The sequence below is a fragment of the Phyllobates terribilis genome, unplaced genomic scaffold (genome assembly GCF_046119375.1).
Source record: "Phyllobates terribilis strain yellow unplaced genomic scaffold, ASM4611937v1 Scaffold_7__3_contigs__length_470593459, whole genome shotgun sequence".
Classification (NCBI taxonomy): Eukaryota; Metazoa; Chordata; class Amphibia; order Anura; family Dendrobatidae; genus Phyllobates; species Phyllobates terribilis.
In genome coordinates, this window is record NW_027362767.1 from 137223877 (window position 1) to 137244247 (window position 20371).

Sequence of the window (20371 nt, forward strand, 5' to 3'; positions counted from 1 at the left end):
AGATCAGCGGTGACATCACTGAGAATGCCGCCTATCCATCACCAGAGATCAGCGGTGACATCACTGAGAATGCCGCCTATCCATCACTAGAGATCAGCGGTGACATCACTGAGAATGCCGCCTATCCATCACTAGAGATCAGCGGTGACATCACTGAGAATGCCGCCTATCCATCACTAGAGATCAGCGGTGACATCACTGAGAATGCCGCCTATCCATCACTAGAGATCAGCAGTGACATCACTGAGAATGCCACCTATCCATCACCAGAGATCAGCGGTGACATCACTGAGAATGCCGCCTATCCATCACTAGAGATCAGCGGTGACATCACTGAGAATGCCTCCTATCCATCACTAGAGATCAGCGGTGACATCACTGAGAATGCCGCCTATCCATCACTAGAGATCAGCGGTGACATCACTGAGAATGCCGCCTATCCATCACTAGAGATCAGCGGTGACATCACTGAGAATGCCGCCTATCCATCACTAGAGATCAGCAGTGACATCACTGAGAATGCCACCTATCCATCACCAGAGATCAGCGGTGACATCACTGAGAATGCCGCCTATCCATCACCAGAGATCAGCAGTGACATCACTGAGAATGCCGCCTATCCATCACTAGAGATCAGCGGTGACATCACTGAGAATGCCGCCTATCCATCACTAGAGATCAGCGGTGACATCACTGAGAATGCCGCCTATCCATCACCAGAGATCAGCGGTGACATCACTGAGAATGCCGCCTATCCATCACTAGAGATCAGCGGTGACATCACTGAGAATGCCGCCTATCCATCACTAGAGATCAGCGGTGACATCACTGAGAATGCCGCCTATCCATCACTAGAGATCAGCGGTGACATCACTGAGAATGCCGCCTATCCATCACTAGAGATCAGCGGTGACATCACTGAGAATGCCGCCTATCCATCACTAGAGATCAGCAGTGACATCACTGAGAATGCCTCCTATCCATCACTAGAGATCAGCGGTGACATCACTGAGAATGCCGCCTATCCATCACTAGAGATCAGCAGTGACATCACTGAGAATGCCGCCTATCCATCACCAGAGATCAGCGGTGACATCACTGAGAATGCCGCCTATCCATCACTAGAAATCAGCGGTGACATCACTGAGAATGCCGCCTATCCATCACTAGAGATCAGCGGTGACATCACTGAGAATGCCGCCTATCCATCACTAGAGATCAGCGGTGACATCACTGAGAATGCCGCCTATCCATCACTAGAGATCAGCGGTGACATCACTGAGAATGCCGCCTATCCATCACCAGAGATCAGCGGTGACATCACTGAGAATGCCGCCTATCCATCACCAGAGATCAGCGGTGACATCACTGAGAATGCCGCCTATCCATCACTAGAAATCAGCGGTGACATCACTGAGAATGCCGTCTATCCATCACTAGAGATCAGCGGTGACATCACTGAGAATGCCGCCTATCCATCACCAGAGATCAGCGCTGACATCACTGAGAATGCCGCCTATCCATCACTAGAGATCAGCGGTGACATCACTGAGAATGCCGCCTATCCATCACTAGAGATCAGCGGTGACATCACTGAGAATGCCGCCTATCCATCACTAGAGATCAGCGGTGACATCACTGAGAATGCCGCCTATCCATCACCAGAGATCAGCGGTGACATCACTGAGAATGCCGCCTATCCATCACCAGAGATCAGCGCTGACATCACTGAGAATGCCGCCTATCCATCACTAGAGATCAGCAGTGACATCACTGAGAATGCCTCCTATCCATCACTAGAGATCAGCGGTGACATCACTGAGAATGCCGCCTATCCATCACTAGAGATCAGCAGTGACATCACTGAGAATGCCGCCTATCCATCACCAGAGATCAGCGGTGACATCACTGAGAATGCCGCCTATCCATCACTAGAAATCAGCGGTGACATCACTGAGAATGCCGCCTATCCATCACTAGAGATCAGCGGTGACATCACTGAGAATGCCGCCTATCCATCACTAGAGATCAGCGGTGACATCACTGAGAATGCCGCCTATCCATCACTAGAGATCAGCGGTGACATCACTGAGAATGCCGCCTATCCATCACTAGAGATCAGCAGTGACATCACTGAGAATGCCACCTATCCATCACCAGAGATCAGCGGTGACATCACTGAGAATGCCGCCTATCCATCACCAGAGATCAGCAGTGACATCACTGAGAATGCCGCCTATCCATCACTAGAGATCAGCGGTGACATCACTGAAAATGCCGCCTATCCATCACTAGAGATCAGCGGTGACATCACTGAGAATGCCGCCTATCCATCACTAGAGATCAGCGGTGACATCACTGAGAATGCCGCCTATCCATCACTAGAGATCAGCGGTGACATCACTGAGAATGCCGCCTATCCATCACTAGAGATCAGCGGTGACATCACTGAGAATGCCGCCTATCCATCACTAGAGATCAGCGGTGACATCACTGAGAATGCCGCCTATCCATCACTAGAGATCAGCGGTGACATCACTGAGAATGCCGCCTATCCATCACTAGAGATCAGCGGTGACATCACTGAGAATGCCGCCTATCCATCACTAGAGATCAGCGGTGACATCACTGAGAATGCCGCCTATCCATCACTAGAGATCAGCGGTGACATCACTGAGAATGCCTCCTATCCATCACTAGAGATCAGCGGTGACATCACTGAGAATGCCGCCTATCCATCACTAGAGATCAGCAGTGACATCACTGAGAATGCCGCCTATCCATCACTAGAGATCAGCGGTGACATCACTGAGAATGCCGCCTATCCATCACTAGAGATCAGCGGTGACATCACTGAGAATGCCGCCTATCCATCACTAGAGATCAGCGGTGACATCACTGAGAATGCCGCCTATCCATCACTAGAGATCAGCGGTGACATCACTGAGAATGCCGCCTATCCATCACCAGAGATCAGCGGTGACATCACTGAGAATGCCGCCTATCCATCACCAGAGATCAGCGGTGACATCACTGAGAATGCCGCCTATCCATCACTAGAGATCAGCGGTGACATCACTGAGAATGCCGCCTATCCATCACTAGAGATCAGCGGTGACATCACTGAGAATGCCGCCTATCCATCACCAGAGATCAGCGGTGACATCACTGAGAATGCCGCCTATCCATCACTAGAGATCAGCGGTGACATCACTGAGAATGCCGCCTATCCATCACTAGAGATCAGCGGTGACATCACTGAGAATGCCGCCTATCCATCACTAGAGATCAGCGGTGACATCACTGAGAATGCCGCCTATCCATCACTAGAGATCAGCGGTGACATCACTGAGAATGCCGCCTATCCATCACTAGAGATCAGCGGTGACATCACTGAGAATGCCGCCTATCCATCACTAGAGATCAGCGGTAACATCACTGAGAATGCCGCCTATCCATCACTAGAGATCAGCGGTGACATCACTGAGAATGCCGCCTATCCATCACTAGAGATCAGCGGTGACATCACTGAGAATGCCGCCTATCCATCACTAGAGATCAGCGGTGACATCACTGAGAATGCCGCCTATCCATCACTAGAGATCAGCGGTAACATCACTGAGAATGCCGCCTATCCATCACTAGAGATCAGCGGTGACATCACTGAGAATGCCGCCTATCCATCACTAGAGATCAGTGGTGACATCACTGAGAATGCCGCCTATCCATCACTAGAGATCAGCGGTAACATCACTGAGAATGCCGCCTATCCATCACCAGAGATCAGCGGTGACATCACTGAGAATGCCACCTATCCATCACTAGAGATCAGCGGTGACATCACTGAGAATGCCGCCTATCCATCACCAGAGATCAGCGGTGACATCACTGAGAATGCCACCTATCCATCACTAGAGATCAGCGGTGACATCACTGAGAATGCCGCCTATCCATCACTAGAGATCAGCGGTGACATCACTGAGAATGCCGCCTATCCATCACTAGAGATCAGCGGTGACATCACTGAGAATGCCGCCTATCCATCACTAGAGATCAGCGGTGACATCACTGAGAATGCCGCCTATCCATCACTAGAGATCAGCGGTGACATCACTGAGAATGCCGCCTATCCATCACTAGAGATCAGCGGTGACATCACTGAGAATGCCGCCTATCCATCACTAGAGATCAGCGGTAACATCACTGAGAATGCCGCCTATCCATCACTAGAGATCAGCGGTGACATCACTGAGAATGCCGCCTATCCATCACTAGAGATCAGCGGTGACATCACTGAGAATGCCGCCTATCCATCACTAGAGATCAGCGGTGACATCACTGAGAATGCCGCCTATCCATCACTAGAGATCAGCGGTGACATCACTGAGAATGCCGCCTATCCATCACTAGAGATCAGCGGTGACATCACTGAGAATGCCGCCTATCCATCACTAGAGATCAGTGGTGACATCACTGAGAATGCCGCCTATCCATCACTAGAGATCAGCGGTGACATCACTGAGAATGCCGCCTATCCATCACTAGAGATCAGTGGTGACATCACTGAGAATGCCGCCTATCCATCACTAGAGATCAGCGGTAACATCACTGAGAATGCCGCCTATCCATCACCAGAGATCAGCGGTGACATCACTGAGAATGCCGCCTATCCATCACTAGAGATCAGCGGTGACATCACTGAGAATGCCTCCTATCCATCACTAGAGATCAGCGGTGACATCACTGAGAATGCCACCTATCCATCACCAGAGATCAGCGGTGACATCACTGAGAATGCCGCCTATCCATCACCAGAGATCAGCGGTGACATCACTGAGAATGCCGCCTATCCATCACTAGAGATCAGCGGTGACATCACTGAGAATGCCTCCTATCCATCACTAGAGATCAGCGGTGACATCACTGAGAATGCCGCCTATCCATCACTAGAGATCAGCAGTGACATCACTGAGAATGCCGCCTATCCATCACCAGAGATCAGCGGTGACATCACTGAGAATGCCGCCTATCCATCACTAGAGATCAGCAGTGACATCACTGAGAATGCCGCCTATCCATCACCAGAGATCAGCGGTGACATCACTGAGAATGCCGCCTATCCATCACCAGAGATCAGCGGTGACATCACTGAGAATGCCGCCTATCCATCACTAGAGATCAGCGGTGACATCACTGAGAATGCCGCCTATCCATCACTAGAGATCAGCGGTGACATCACTGAGAATGCCGCCTATCCATCACTAGAGATCAGCGCTGACATCACTGGAAATGTACCGCACCTCCCCCCTCCCTCCCGCCGCGATCTTTGTAGTTTTCCGTATAATCTGTTGGTGAATATTTAACCTGGCAGGAATTTGCTGTGTGTATTATTGACTTGCCCTCCTGCCGCCTTCCTCCATGGGAGGTAATTTGGTCACAGAGGATAAGTTTGGGATTAGGGTGTGGAGAATTGTACATACAGTACAGGTGCATCTCACTAAATTAGAATATCATCAAAAAGTTAATTTATTTCAGTTCTTCAATACAATAAGTGAAACTCATATTATATAGAGTCAATACACACAGAGTGATCTATTTCACGTGTTTATTTCTGTTTATGAAAACACAACAGTCATTATCTCAGTAAATTAGAATACTTTATAACAACAGATTGAAAAATGTTTTTAAAATCCGAAATGTTATCCTACTGAAATGTATGATCAGTAAATGCCCTCAATACTTGGTCGAGGCTCCTTTTGCATCAATTACTGCATCAATGCGGCAATGTGGCATGGAGGGATCAGCCTGTGGCCCTGCTGAGGGGTTATGGAAGCCCAGGTGGCTTTGATAGCCGCCTTCAGCTCGTCTGCATTGTTGGGTCTGGTGTCTCATCTTCCTCTTGACAATACCCCATAGATTCTCTATAATAGATTCTCTATGGGGTTGAGGTCAGGCGAGTTTGCTGCCAATCAAGCACAGTGATACTGTTGCTTGTAAACCAGGTATTGGTACTTTTGGCAGTGTGGACAGGGGCCAAGTCCTGCTGGAGAATGAAACTTCCATCTCCATAAAGCTTGTCAGCAGAGGGAAGCATGAAGTGCTCTAAAATCTCCTGGTAGACGGCTGCGCTGACTTTGGTCTTGATAAAACACAGTGGACCTACACCAGCAGATGACATGGCCCCCCAAACCATCACTGATTGTGGAAACTTCACACTAGACCCCCAGCAGCTTGGATTGTGGCCTCTCCACTCTTCCTCCAGACTCTGGGACCTTGTGGAGTGTGTCAATGACTGCCTTCTGGACATCTGTCAAGTCAGCAGTCTTCCCCATGATTGTGGAGCCTACTGAAACAGACTAAGGGACCTTATTAAATGCTTAGGAAGCCTTTGTAGGTGTTTTATGTTAATTATTCTAATTTACTGAGATACTGACTTTTGTGTTTTCATTGGCTGTAAGCCATAATCATCAACATTAACAGAAATAAACCCTTGAAATCGATCACTCTGTGTGTATTGACTCTATATAATATAGGAGTTTCACTGTTTGTATTGAAGAACTGAAATAAATTAACTTTTTGATGATATTCTAATTTAGTGAGATGCACCTATATATTAGGGTGCAGGGAGCAGGTGATGAGGACAGACGTACTATAACTCAGGTGATGAGACTCCATAAATTAGTGCCCCCTGTACTTCTGCTGCCAGTCCTGTGAGATCTGCTGAGGCCTGTGCAGTGCGAGGCTCCTGACCAGCCTCGGTCGGCTCGCACCGGCCTCCATGTGGTGGTGGTGATCAGACCCGCCTCGGCCTTTAATGAGACTTCAGATTTCGCTGCTAATGACGAGGCCCGGAGTCACCAGATAATGGCTGGATGATGGCAGCACGTCTCACAATGTGTCAGGATCTCGTCCTCGAGCTTCACAGTCACAACTGGCAGAGACTTGGGAGACGTATTGAGAGACTCGTGATAAGGAAACTAGAGATCATCAGACTACTGGACCACCAGGGATCATACCAGAGATAATAAGGAAAGTGGAGATCATCAGACTACTGGACCACCAGGAATCATACCAGAGATAATAAGGAAAGTGGAGATCATCAAACTACTGGAGCGCCATGGATCATACCAGAGATAATAAGGAAAGTGGAGATCATCAGATTACTGGACCACCAGGGATCATACCAGAGATAATAAGGAAAGTGGAGATCATCAGACTATTGGGCCACCAGGGATCATACCAGAGATAATAAGGAAACTGGAGATCATCAGACTACTGGACCACCAGGGATCATACCAGAGATAATAAGGAAACTGGAGATCATCAGATTACTGGACCACCAGGGATCATACCAGAGATAATAAGGAAAGTGGAGATCATCAGACTACTGGACCACCAGGAATCATACCAGAGATAATAAGGAAAGTGGAGATCATCAAACTACTGGAGCGCCATGGATCATACCAGAGATAATAAGGAAACTGGAGATCATCAGATTACTAGACCACCAGGGATCATACCAGAGATAATAAGGAAAGTGGAGATCATCAGACTATTGGGCCACCAGGGATCATACCAGAGATAATAAGGAAACTGGAGATCATCAGACTACTGGACCACCAGGGATCATACCAGAGATAATAAGGAAACTGGAGATCATCAGACTACTGGACCACCAGGGATCATACCAGAGATAATAAGGAAACTGGAGATCATCAGATTACTGGACCACCAGGGATCATACCAGAGATAATAAGGAAAGTGGAGATCATCAGACTATTGGGCCACCAGGAATCATACCAGAGATAATAAGGAAAGTGGAGATCATCAGACTACTGGACCACCAGGGATCATACCAGAGATAATAAGGAAAGTGGAGATCATCAGACTACTGGACCACCAAGGATCATACCAGAGATAATAAGGAAAGTGGAGATCATCAGATTACTGGACCACCAGGGATCATACCAGAGATAATAAGGAAAGTGGAGATCATCAAACTACTGGACCACCAGGGATCATACCAGAGATAATAAGGAAACTGGAGATCATCAAAACTACTGGACCACCAGGGATCATACCAGAGATAACAAGGAAAGTGGAGATCATCAAACTACTGGACCACCAGGGATCATACCAGAGATAATAAGGAAACCGGAGATCATCAAAACTACTGGACCACCAGGGATCATACCAGAGATAATAAGGAAAGTGTAGATCGTCAAACTACTGGACCACCAGAGATCATAGCAGAGATAATAAGGAAACTGGAGATCATCAGACTACTGGACCACCAGGGATTATACCAGAGATAATAAGGAAACTGGAGATCATCAAACTACTGGACCACCAGGGATCATACCAGAGATAATGAGGAAACTGGAGATCATCAAACTACTGGACCACCAGAGATCATACTGTAGATTATAAGGAAAGCGGAGATCATCAGATTACTGGACCACCAGGGATCATACCAGAAATAATAAAGAAACTGGAGATCATCAGACTACTGGACCACCAGAAATCATACCAGAGATAATAAGGAAACTGGAGATCATCAGACTACTGGACCACCAGGGATCATACCAGAGATAATAAGGAAAGTGGAGATCATCAAACTACTGGACCACCAGGGATCATACCAGAGATAATAAGGAAACCGGAGATCATCAAAACTACTGGACCACCAGGGATCATACCAGAGATAATAAGGAAAGTGTAGATCGTCAAACTACTGGACCACCAGAGATCATAGCAGAGATAATAAGGAAACTGGAGATCATCAGACTACTGGACCACCAGGAATCATACCAGAGATAATAAGGAAAGTGGAGATCATCAAACTACTGGACCGCCATGGATCATACCAGAGATAATAAGGAAAGTGGAGATCATCAGATTACTGGACCACCAGGGATCATACCAGAGATAATAAGGAAAGAGGAGATCATCAGATTACTGGACCACCAGGGATCATACCAGAGATAATAAGTAAAGTGGAGATCATCAGACTACTGGACCGCCACAGATCATACCTGAGATAATAAGGAAAGTGGAGATCATCAGATTACTGGACCACCAGGTATCATACCAGAGATAATAAGGAAAGTGGAGATCATCAGATTACTGGACCACCAGGGATCATACCAGAGATAATAAGGAAAGTGTAGATCATCAGACTACTGGACCACCAGGGATCATACCAGAGATAATAAGGAAAGTGTAGATCATCAGACTACTGGACCACCAGGGATCATACCAGAGATAATAAGGAAAGTGGAGATCATCAGACTACTGGACCACCAGGGATCATACCAGAGATAATAAGGAAAGTGGAGATCATCAGATTACTGGACCACCAGGGATCATACCAGAGATAATAAGGAAAGTGGAGATCATCAGACTACTGGACCACCAGGGATCATACCAGAGATAATAAGGAAAGTGGAGATCATAAGAATACTGGACCACCAGGGATCATACCAGAGATAATAAGGAAAGTGTAGATCGTCAAACTACTGGACCACCAGAGATCATAGCAGAGATAATAAGGAAACTGGAGATCATCAGATTACTGGACCACCAGGGATCATACCAGAGATAATGAGGAAACTGGAGATCATCAAACTACTGGACCACCAGAGATCATACTGCAGATTATAAGGAAAGTGGAGATCATCAGATTACTGGACCACCAGGGATCATACCAGAGATAATAAGGAAACTGGAGATCATCAGACTACTGGACCACCAGGGATCATACCAGAGATAATAAGGAAACTAGAGATCATCAGATTACTGGACCGCCAGGGATCATACCAGAGATAATAAGGAAAGTGGAGATCATCAGACTACTGGACCACCAGGAATCATACCAGAGATAATAAGGAAAGTGGAGATCATCAAACTACTGGAGCGCCATGGATCATACCAGAGATAATAAGTAAAGTGGAGATCATCAGACTACTGGACCACCAGGAATCATACCAGAGATAATAAGGAAAGAGGAGATCATCAGATTACTGGACCACCAGGGATCATACCAGAGATAATAAGTAAAGTGGAGATCATCAGACTACTGGACCACCAGGGATCATACCAGAGATAATAAGGAAAGTGGAGATCATCAGATTACTGGACCACCAGGGATCATACCAGAGATAATAAGGAAAGTGGAGATCATCAGATTACTGGACCACCAGGGATCATACCAGAGATAATAAGGAAACTGGAGACCATCAGACTACTGGACCACCAGGGATCATACCAGAGATAATAAGGAAAGTGGAGATCATCAGATTACTGGACCACCAGGGATCATACCAGAGATAATAAGGAAAGTGGAGATCATCAGACTACTGGACCACCAGGAATCATACCAGAGATAATAAGGAAAGTGGAGATCATAAGAATACTGGACCACCAGGGATCATACCAGAGATAATAAGGAAAGTGGAGATCATCAGACTACTGGACCACCAGGGATCATACCAGAGATAAGGAAAGTGGAGATCATCAGACTACTGGACCGCCAGGGATCATACCAGAGATAATAAGGAAAGTGGAGATCATCAGATTACTGGACCACCAGGGATCATACCAGAGATAATAAGGAAAGTGGAGATCATCAGATTACTGGACCGCCATGGATCATACCCGAGATAATAAGGAAAGTGGAGATCATCAGACTACTGGACCACCAGGAATCATACCAGAGATAATAAGGAAAGTGGAGATCATCAAACTACTGGACCACCAGGGATCATACCAGAGATAATAAGGAAAGTGGAGATCATCAGACTACTGGACCGCCAGGGATCATACCAGAGATAATAAGGAAAGTGGAGATCATCAGATTACTGGACCACCAGGGATCATACCAGAGATAATAAGGAAAGTGGAGATCATCAGATTACTGGACCACCAGGGATCATACCAGAGATAATAAGGAAAGTGGAGATCATCAGACTACTGGACCACCGGGGATCATACCAGAGATAATAAGGAAAGTGGAGATCATCAGATTACTGGCCCACCAGGGATCATACCAGAGATAATAAGGAAACTGGAGACCATCAGATTACTGGACCACCGGGGATCATACCAGAGATAATAAGGAAAGTGGAGATCATCAGATTACTGGACCACCAGGGATCATACCAGAGATAATAAGGAAAGTGGAGATCATCAGATTACTGGACCACCAGGGATCATACCAGAGATAATAAGGAAAGTGGAGATCATCAGATTACTGGACCACCAGGGATCATACCAGAGATAATAAGGAAAGTGGAGATCATCAGACTACTGGACCACCAGGGATCATACCAGAGATAATAAGGAAAGTGGAGATCATCAGATTACTGGACCACCAGGAATCATACCAGAGATAATAAGGAAAGTGGAGATCATCAGAATACTGGACCACCAGGGATCATACCAGAGATAATAAGGAAAGTGGAGATCATCAGACTACTGGACCACCAGGGATCATACCAGAGATAATAAGGAAAGTGGAGATAATCAGACTACTGGACCACCAGGGATCATACCAGAGATAACAAGGAAAGTGGAGATCATCAGACTACTGGACCACCAGGGATCATACCAGAGATAACAAGGAAAGTGGAGATCATCAGACTACTGGACCACCAGGGATCATACCAGAGATAATAAGGAAAGTGGAGATCATCAGATTACTGGACCACCAGGGATCATACCAGAGATAATAAGGAAAGTGGAGATCATCAGATTACTGGACCACCAGGGATCATACCAGAGATAATAAGGAAAGTGGAGATCATCAGACTACTGGACCACCAGGGATCATACCAGAGATAATAAGGAAAGTGGAGATCATCAGATTACTGGACCACCAGGAATCATACCAGAGATAATAAGGAAAGTGGAGATCATCAGATTACTGGACCACCAGGGATCATACCAGAGATAATAAGGAAAGTGGAGATCATCAGACTACTGGACCACCAGGGATCATACCAGAGATAACAAGGAAAGTGGAGATCATCAGACTACTGGACCACCAGGGATCATACCAGAGATAACAAGGAAAGTGGAGATCATCAGACTACTGGACCACCAGGGATCATACCAGAGATAATAAGGAAAGTGGAGATCATCAGATTACTGGACCACCAGGGATCATACCAGAGATAATAAGGAAAGTGGAGATCATCAGATTACTGGACCACCAGGGATCATACCAGAGATAATAAGGAAAGTGGAGATCATCAGACTACTGGACCACCAGGGATCATACCAGAGATAATAAGGAAAGTGGAGATCATCAGATTACTGGACCACCAGGAATCATACCAGAGATAATAAGGAAAGTGGAGATCATCAGATTACTGGACCACCAGGGATCATACCAGAGATAATAAGGAAAGTGGAGATCATCAGACTACTGGACCACCAGGGATCATACCAGAGATAACAAGGAAAGTGGAGATCATCAGACTACTGGACCACCAGGGATCATACCAGAGATAACAAGGAAAGTGGAGATCATCAGACTACTGGACCACCAGGGATCATACCACACATTCCATCTTACAGCCACTTGCCACCGTGATATCTCAGAAATAGAGATCGTTATATGACAAGACCGCCAGAAATTATACCACAGTTTTTCAGAAAACTGTGGTTCATCAGAGCACCATGCCACCAGGGATCAGGCTAGGGAGCACAAGGATGCTGGAGAACCACCACTGGTAAGATCTAGGACAGGTATTTGGGGTCTCGCACTGGGCACAGAACAGTCTGAGAGCAGCGCACACCGGGGGCTTTAGGTCATCACAGGGACAGTGGCAATACTCCGCTCTACTGACCGCACTCACCTCATCGGCTCCATGGGAGTCACCCCGGCCGAGTCCTCATTGTACCTGACCTGCAGCCTCACCTGGAAATGTAACTATGTCACAGCGATGTCTGGAATCTCAAGAATGTCAAATAATGGCGGCTACAACCCGGGGGAGCGAGGAGGACGTCACCTGTGTGACAGCACGGCACAGGAGCGTCCCCCTCACAGCTCCGCAGTCAGGGGGCGCGAAATAACACAGCACCCCAACATTCAGAGTGTCAGTGTCATTATCCTATACCCCGAGTGTCAGCGTCATTATCCTGTACCCCCAGTGTCAGCGTCATTATCCTGTACCCTCAGTGTCATTATCCCGTACCCCCAGTGTCAGTGTCATTATCCTGTACCCCCAGTGTCAGTGTCATTATCCTGTACCCCTAGTGTCATTATCCTGTACCCCTAGTGTCATTATCCTGTACCCCCAGTGTCAGTGTCATTATCCTGTACCCCTAGTGTCATTATCCTGTACCCCCAGTGTTAGCGTCATTATCCCTTACCCCCAGTGTCAGTGTCATTATCCTGTACCCTCAGTGTCATTCTCCCATACCCCAGTGTCAGTGTCATTATCCTGTACCCCCAGTGTCAGTGTCATTATCCCGTACCCCCAGTGTCAGTGTCATTATCCTGTACCCTCAGTGTCAGCGTCATTATCCCGTACCCCCAGTGTCATTATCCTGTACCCCCAGTGTTAGCGTCATTATCCCTTACCCCCAGTGTCAGTGTCATTATCCTGTACCCTCAGTGTCATTCTCCCATACCCCAGTGTCAGTGTCATTATCCCGTACCCCCAGTGTCAGTGTCATAATCCTGTACCCCCAGTGTCAGCGTCATTATCCTGTACCCCCAGTGTCAGTGTCATTATCCCGTACCCCCAGTGTCAGTGTCATTATCCTGTACCCTCAGTGTCAGTGTCATTATCCTGTACCCTCAGTGTCAGCGTCATTATCCCGTACCCCCAGTGTCAGCGTCATTATCCTGTACCCCCAGTGTCATTATCCAGTACCCCCAGTGTCAGCGTCATTATCCCGTACCCCCAGTGTCAGCGTCATTATCCTGTATCCCCAGTGTCAGTGTCATTATCCTGTACCCCCAGTGTCATTATCCCGTACCCCCAGTGTCAGTGTCATTATCCTGTACCCTCAGTGTCATTATCCCGTACCCCCAGTTTCCGTCCCCCTGTACGCCCCTATATGTTGGGGACACCGGGTGATGTGTATACAGCAGTTATGTAATGACAGTTAACCCTTCCTGTGCCGCGGGGCTGAGCTGCTGTGAGGCAGACAATGGCGCTGTGTTGGTGTCACGTGCGGCTCCTCGCTCTGCATTGTGTGTCTCTGCGGGGGACGGTGCAGCGCTGGAGATACGTGTGACGGCCATTGTTGGCTGTTTCAGGAGGTCGCTGAACACGAGGCGACGGTGCAGACATCTGACAGCCTGCGGCGTGCGCACACATTGGGGACCGTGCCCGAGTTGTGGGGGGTCAGCGTAGGCTCCGGCCCTTTAACACATTAGGTTTTCTGCTGACACATGGCGGTCTGTCCCTGCCGCCGCTGACGTCCGTCCCGGGGTAACACAATTACAGCTTCTGTACATTATCAGCTTATTACATTACAGCTCCTATAATCCAATCCTGTGAGAACAGGAGAACCCGAGCCGGCGGCCATGTGTGAGGAGCGAGGACGCCGTCACGTACTATCGGGACCTCACGACAAGCAGAGAGCGGCAGAGGTGGCAGGGGCTGGCCGCCTACCGGAGAGGTCACCTCTCCTGGCATGTCTGATTATTATATTGTTCCTCTATTACCCCTCCTGGAAATGCAGGAATAAACTGACAACTGAGTGTACAGGGGGCCAACAAGCACTGACCAGAGACCATCAGCATGTAGGGACCATCCATACCAATAAAGGGAATTGTAACCCTCAGTCACCACTTACTTTATCCAGTTCCAGGAGGAGTAACAGAGGGGTATTATTAGAAAGTATCAGTATTGACTAAAACAATGATCTATGTCAGTATGTCATTGAGATATATCATTAACAGAATGGTCAATGACGGAGCGTCCGGACATTGTGCCGTAACGTCCTCTGCTAATGTAATTACTGGGAAAGCTCGAGGCCAAAGAGGAATCACCACGTCCCCGGAGCAGAGGCCTCCACATCCTGAGACCTGGAGCAGCACTACAACCCCCAGCATGTCTCTGAAGAGGGATGATATTTCCCATGATGCAGTTTCATATTTTCAGTTCTCTTTGAACCTCGGGAAAGTGGCTCTGAGGCGGAGGATTGCCGCAGGCGGAGGACGGTCTGTGCCCTTACATGGGACTGCAGGCAATTACCAGCATTATTCCCAGGCCTGGCAGGCCGATCCCCAGGGATGATAATCAACGCCAGCACAGGAGGCGACACTGCAGGCAGCACAGGAGGCGACGCTGCCGGCCGCACAGGAGGCGACGCTGCCGGCCGCACAGGAGGCGACTCTGCAGGCCGCACAGGAGGCGACGCTGCCGGCCGCACAGGAGGCGACGCTGCCGGCAGCACAGGAGGCGACGCTGCCGGCCGCACAGGAGGCGACGCTGCCGGCCGCACAGGAGGCGACGCTGCCGGCAGCACAGGAGGCGACGCTGCCGGCCGCACAGGAGGCGACGCTGCAGGCAGCACAGGAGGCGACGCTGCCGGCTGCACAGGAGGCGACGCTGCCGGCAGCACAGGAGGCGACACTGCAGGCAGCACGTACCACTCTGCTGAGCTACCATGCATCCGAGCAGACATCACTGTACCAGAGGACAAAAGACAGATATGATAGGATTAGATACACGGTTTAGCAAGCAGTATCATAAAGGATTAGATACATGACTCAGCAGACAGTATCAGTAGGATTAGATACATGACTCAGCAGACAGTATCAGTAGGATTAGACTGTGGGTACCATACTTTGTGTGTGTGTGTGGGGGGGGGGGGGGGGCGGGACTGTGTGGTACAGTACTGTGTGTGGGGGATTGTGAGGTACAATACTGTGTGTGGGGGATTGTGAGGTACAATACTGTGTGTGGGGGATTGTGAGGTACAATACTGTGTTAGCGTACTGTGGGGTACCATACTGTGTGTGGGGGAACTGTGGGTTACCGTACTGTGTGTGGGGGGACTGTATGGTAATGTACTTTGTGTGGGGGGACTGTATGGTAGCGTACTGTGTGTGGGGGAACTGTGAGGAACAGTACTGTGTGTGGGGGGACTGTAGGGTACTGTGTGTGGGGGGACTGGACACACAACTCAGGACCTCAGTCTACCATCCACAGATGGACAGTTTGGTTGCAAGGTTTAATAAAACCTTGAAGGCCATGTTGAAGTAGGTTGCTGTCTACTGCCATACCTTCTATTCTCCATCAGTGAAGTCCCATAGGCCTCTTCTGATTTTTCCCCTTTTGAGCTCTTGTATGGCCGACACCCCTGTGGACTCCTGGATATAGGAAGGACACCTGGGAGGCAGAGTCTACACCCTACAGGAGTGTAATTGAACATGTCGCCCAGATGCTGAATGAGGTCTCTAAGTTCGGCACCTACCCAATGCCCCGTGTCGATGAATTGATTGAAAGGTTAGGGCCGGCCAGGGACATTACCACCCTTGACTTCACAAAAGGGTATTGGCAAATTTCTATGTCCCAAGACACCAAAGAGAAGATGGCCTTCTCAACGCCAAACGGCTGCTTCCAGTACACCAGGATGCCGTTTGGGTTGCAAGGTGCTCCAGCTACCTTCTAGAGAGCCATGGACCAGACCCTAGCTCCCCACAAGGAGTATGCAGTGGCTTACCTGGATGATATTGTGATCTACAGCCAGGATTGGGGAAGCCATCTGAGCAAAGTCCAGGCAATATTCAATGCTCTACGGAAGGTGGGGTTTTCCATCAACCCGAAGAAATGTGCCAAGGGCATGGATGAGGCCAGATATTTGGGCTATGTCATAGGCAGAGGCGTGATAAAGCCTCAAATAAATAAAACTGAAGTGATCCAGGGATGGCCAGAACCTCTCTCAAAGAAGCAGGTCAGAGCCTTCCTGGGCATCGAGGGCTACTTTGGCAGATAAAATGGAGACCGAGTGTCTCATTCACTGTCTGTGGCTGGAGGTGTGGAGACCTCCAGTGTGTTTGTGCTAAAGGACACTGAACGTGAGCGGGCGGACCCGCCATTTGGTATGGACTATGTAGTTCTAATAAACCAGCCAGGACATTTTACTGAAGCCGCTTACTGTGCTGACCTCAACTGCTGCTGAGTGAGTAAAACCCCACAATATATATTTATATATACTGTGTATATATATATATATATATATATATATATATATATATATATATACTGTATGTGTGTGTGTATATATATATATATATATATATATATATATATATATATATACATATATATATATATATATATATATATATTATATACTGGGCCATCCTCTCGTCTGAGGAGCTCACAATCTCCCCCATCATCAGTACTCGCATACACGCGGTATCAGGCGCTGCAGCCGCTGGTTCCTCCGCAGGACGCTCAGGCGGTCACATTATCTGGGACGTGGCGGAGGACGGATCGATCCTCCATCTCCAGGCTAAAAATATTCTCCGAATTCAGTTTATTGTGACCGAAATAAATGTGTCTGAGTATGGAGGATGCAGGGGAGATGACGTGTCCTCCGAATATTCACAAAGTGACCTCAGGGGGCGCCATCACTACATGGATGATCTGGCTATATAACTACAAGTCCCAGCATAACCTTACCGTTACATGTGAGACCAGAGCTCTATGTAGAGACCTTACCTGTGTAAGGACACCATAAACCAGGTGGAGGGCGACATGGAGGAACGAGAAGACCTGATCCAGGGAGGAGTACAGTCTAGAGACACATCGTGTAAGAACAACACCACCCAACATCCAGAGACGAGACACCGAGCCAGACTCCGACTCCTCATCCGCCTCCTCAATACCGCCGCTCCGCAGTCCTGCAACATGGGACTATATTAATGCTGACAACCAGCTGTATCCCCTGTGTGAGATGTTGTCAGCCCCGCCCCCTAGTGATGACATCACTGATATAATTAGATAATAACTGGGGTACATGTGCGAATGATATGATAAGCCAGTGCTCTGACAACTATGACTTTTCAGTTACTGTGCAACTACAACTCCCAGCATACACATGTCCACCTCACCAAGTGATTGCAGCGTACACATTGTCCTATAGTCACAGCCTGTACATGTGAGGAGTGAGAGTTTATCGCCACCTGCTGGGCACAACCTTGTACTGCACCCAGAGACAGCAGCTCTGCCGACAGTATCACACAGGATAGGATTTAGGGGTATCATCTCTCCTTGTGGAAAGTGCCAAGCTCGTGTAAGGAGACTTAGTGGCCATGCAGTGCTCCTCTGGGAAATTATATATACAAATTGTCTCTTCAGAGAAGTAGGGGACTTGAACTCAATATTGACCCTTTAACAAGCCCAAAAGGCGATGTTACCCCTTATATCTCATCAGAGGCCTCTCATCCAGCATAATCAGACCTGTTGATTTGCACTGCTGAGGGGTAAACACCCAGAAACAAGTGTCAACAAATACAGATGTATCTTACCCCGTGCGTCTCCTTCCTCGTCTTGTTTCGGGAGGTACAGATCCACCAATTCTTCTGCGTGGCTCACAGCCAGTTCAGCTCCCAATCTCACCACCTCCCAGGCCCTGAGGGTCCCCAGAGAAAGCATCCCTAAAGAAGTGACTTCATAGACTTCTCTGACCATAGTCTGGGTCCTGTTTATCATGTCCTGTGCCCGACCCATCGCCCGCGTCCTCACCGCGCTCACACCCATCACCAGCTTGATGTGGATATCTGCCGCCACCTATAATATGAGATTAGCAATGAGCGTGAACGAGGATAAATGATCCCAATATTCAATGGACACAATGACAGGTCAGGACAACGATGACGTCACATATATATATTATTTACCTCATCCGCTGGTTCGTCAAGCACAGGGAGACGATCCTCCAGCTCATCAACAACACATAACGCAACACCATTCATCACCGCAACTAGTCAGGAAAAAAACAGTACCCAATGAGATCCAAAGTATCACCGCTCTATGTCCTGGTGATCTGGGTGTAGTACTGATCACTATAGTGACCTCTCCCCAGTGATGTATATACAGTGATATCACCGCTCTATGTCCTGGTGATCGGGGGGGATACTGATCACTATAGTGACCTCTCTATGTCCTGGTGATCGGGGGGGTAGTACTGATCACTATAGTGACCTCTCCCCAGTGATGTATATACAGTAATATCACCGCTCTATGTCCTGGTGATCGGGGGGGATACTGATCACTATAGTGACCTCTCTATGTCCTGGTGATCGGGGGGGTAGTACTGATCACTATAGTGACCTCTCCCCAGTGATGTATATACAGTAATATCACCGCTCTATGTCCTGGTGATCGGGGGGGTAGTACTGATCACTATAGTGACCTCTCCCCAGTGATGTATATACAGTGATATCACCGCTCTATGTCCTGGTGATCGGGGGGGGGGGGGGGGGGGTAGTACTGATCACTATAGTGGTCTCTCCCCAGGGATGTATATACAGTGATATCACTGCTCTATGTCCTGGTGATCTGGGTGTAGTACTGATCACTATAGTGACCTCTCCCCAGTGATGTATATACAGTGATATCACCGCTCTATGTCCTGGTGATCTGGGTGTAGTACTGATCACTATAGTGACCTCTCCCCAGTGATGTATATACAGTGATATCGCCGCTCTATGTCCTGGTGATCTGGGTGTAGTACTGATCACTATAGTGACCTCTCCCCAGTGATGTATATACAGTGATATCGCCGCTCTATGTCCTGGTGATCTGGGTGTAGTACTGATCACTATAGTGACCTCTCCCCAGTGATGTATATACAGTGATATCACCGCTCTATGTCCTGGTGATCGGGGGGTTGTACTGATCACTATAGTGACCTCTCCCCAGTGATGTATATACAGTGATATCACCGCTCTATGTCCTGGTGATCGGGGGGTTGTACTGATCACTATAGTGACCTCTCCCCAGTGATGTATATACAGTGATATCACCGCTCTATGTCCTGGTGGTCTGGGTGTAGTACTGATCACTATAGTGACCTCTCCCCAGTGATGTGTATACAGTGATATCACCGCTCTATGTCCTGGTGGTCTGGGTGTAGTACTGATCACTATAGTGACCTCTCTCCAGTGATGTATATACAGTGATATCACCGCTCTATGTCCTGGTGATCTGGGTGTAGTACTGATCACTATAGTGACCTCTCCCCAGTGATGTACATACAGTGATATCACCGCTCTATGTCCTGGTGATCTGGGTGTAGTACTGATCACTATAGTGACCTCTCCCCAGTGATGTGTATACAGTGATATCACCGCTCTATGTCCTGGTGATCGGGGGGTTGTACTGATCACTATAGT

At 48.2% G+C, this 20371-nt stretch overlaps 1 protein-coding gene across 1 annotated transcript in view; it reads right to left on the reverse strand.

The window, feature by feature from the left end:
- The window catches only part of LOC141153948 (perilipin-2-like), a 31444-nt gene that overhangs the window by 6254 nt on the left and 4819 nt on the right, over positions 1-20371 (reverse strand). The window contains exons 4-6 of the mRNA XM_073639257.1: positions 18875-18957; positions 18503-18764; positions 17694-17875 (exon numbers count right to left, since the gene is read on the reverse strand). Coding sequence (XP_073495358.1) covers positions 17694-17875; positions 18503-18764; positions 18875-18957 — 527 coding nt within the window. The remainder of the gene's footprint in view (positions 1-17693; positions 17876-18502; positions 18765-18874; positions 18958-20371) is intronic.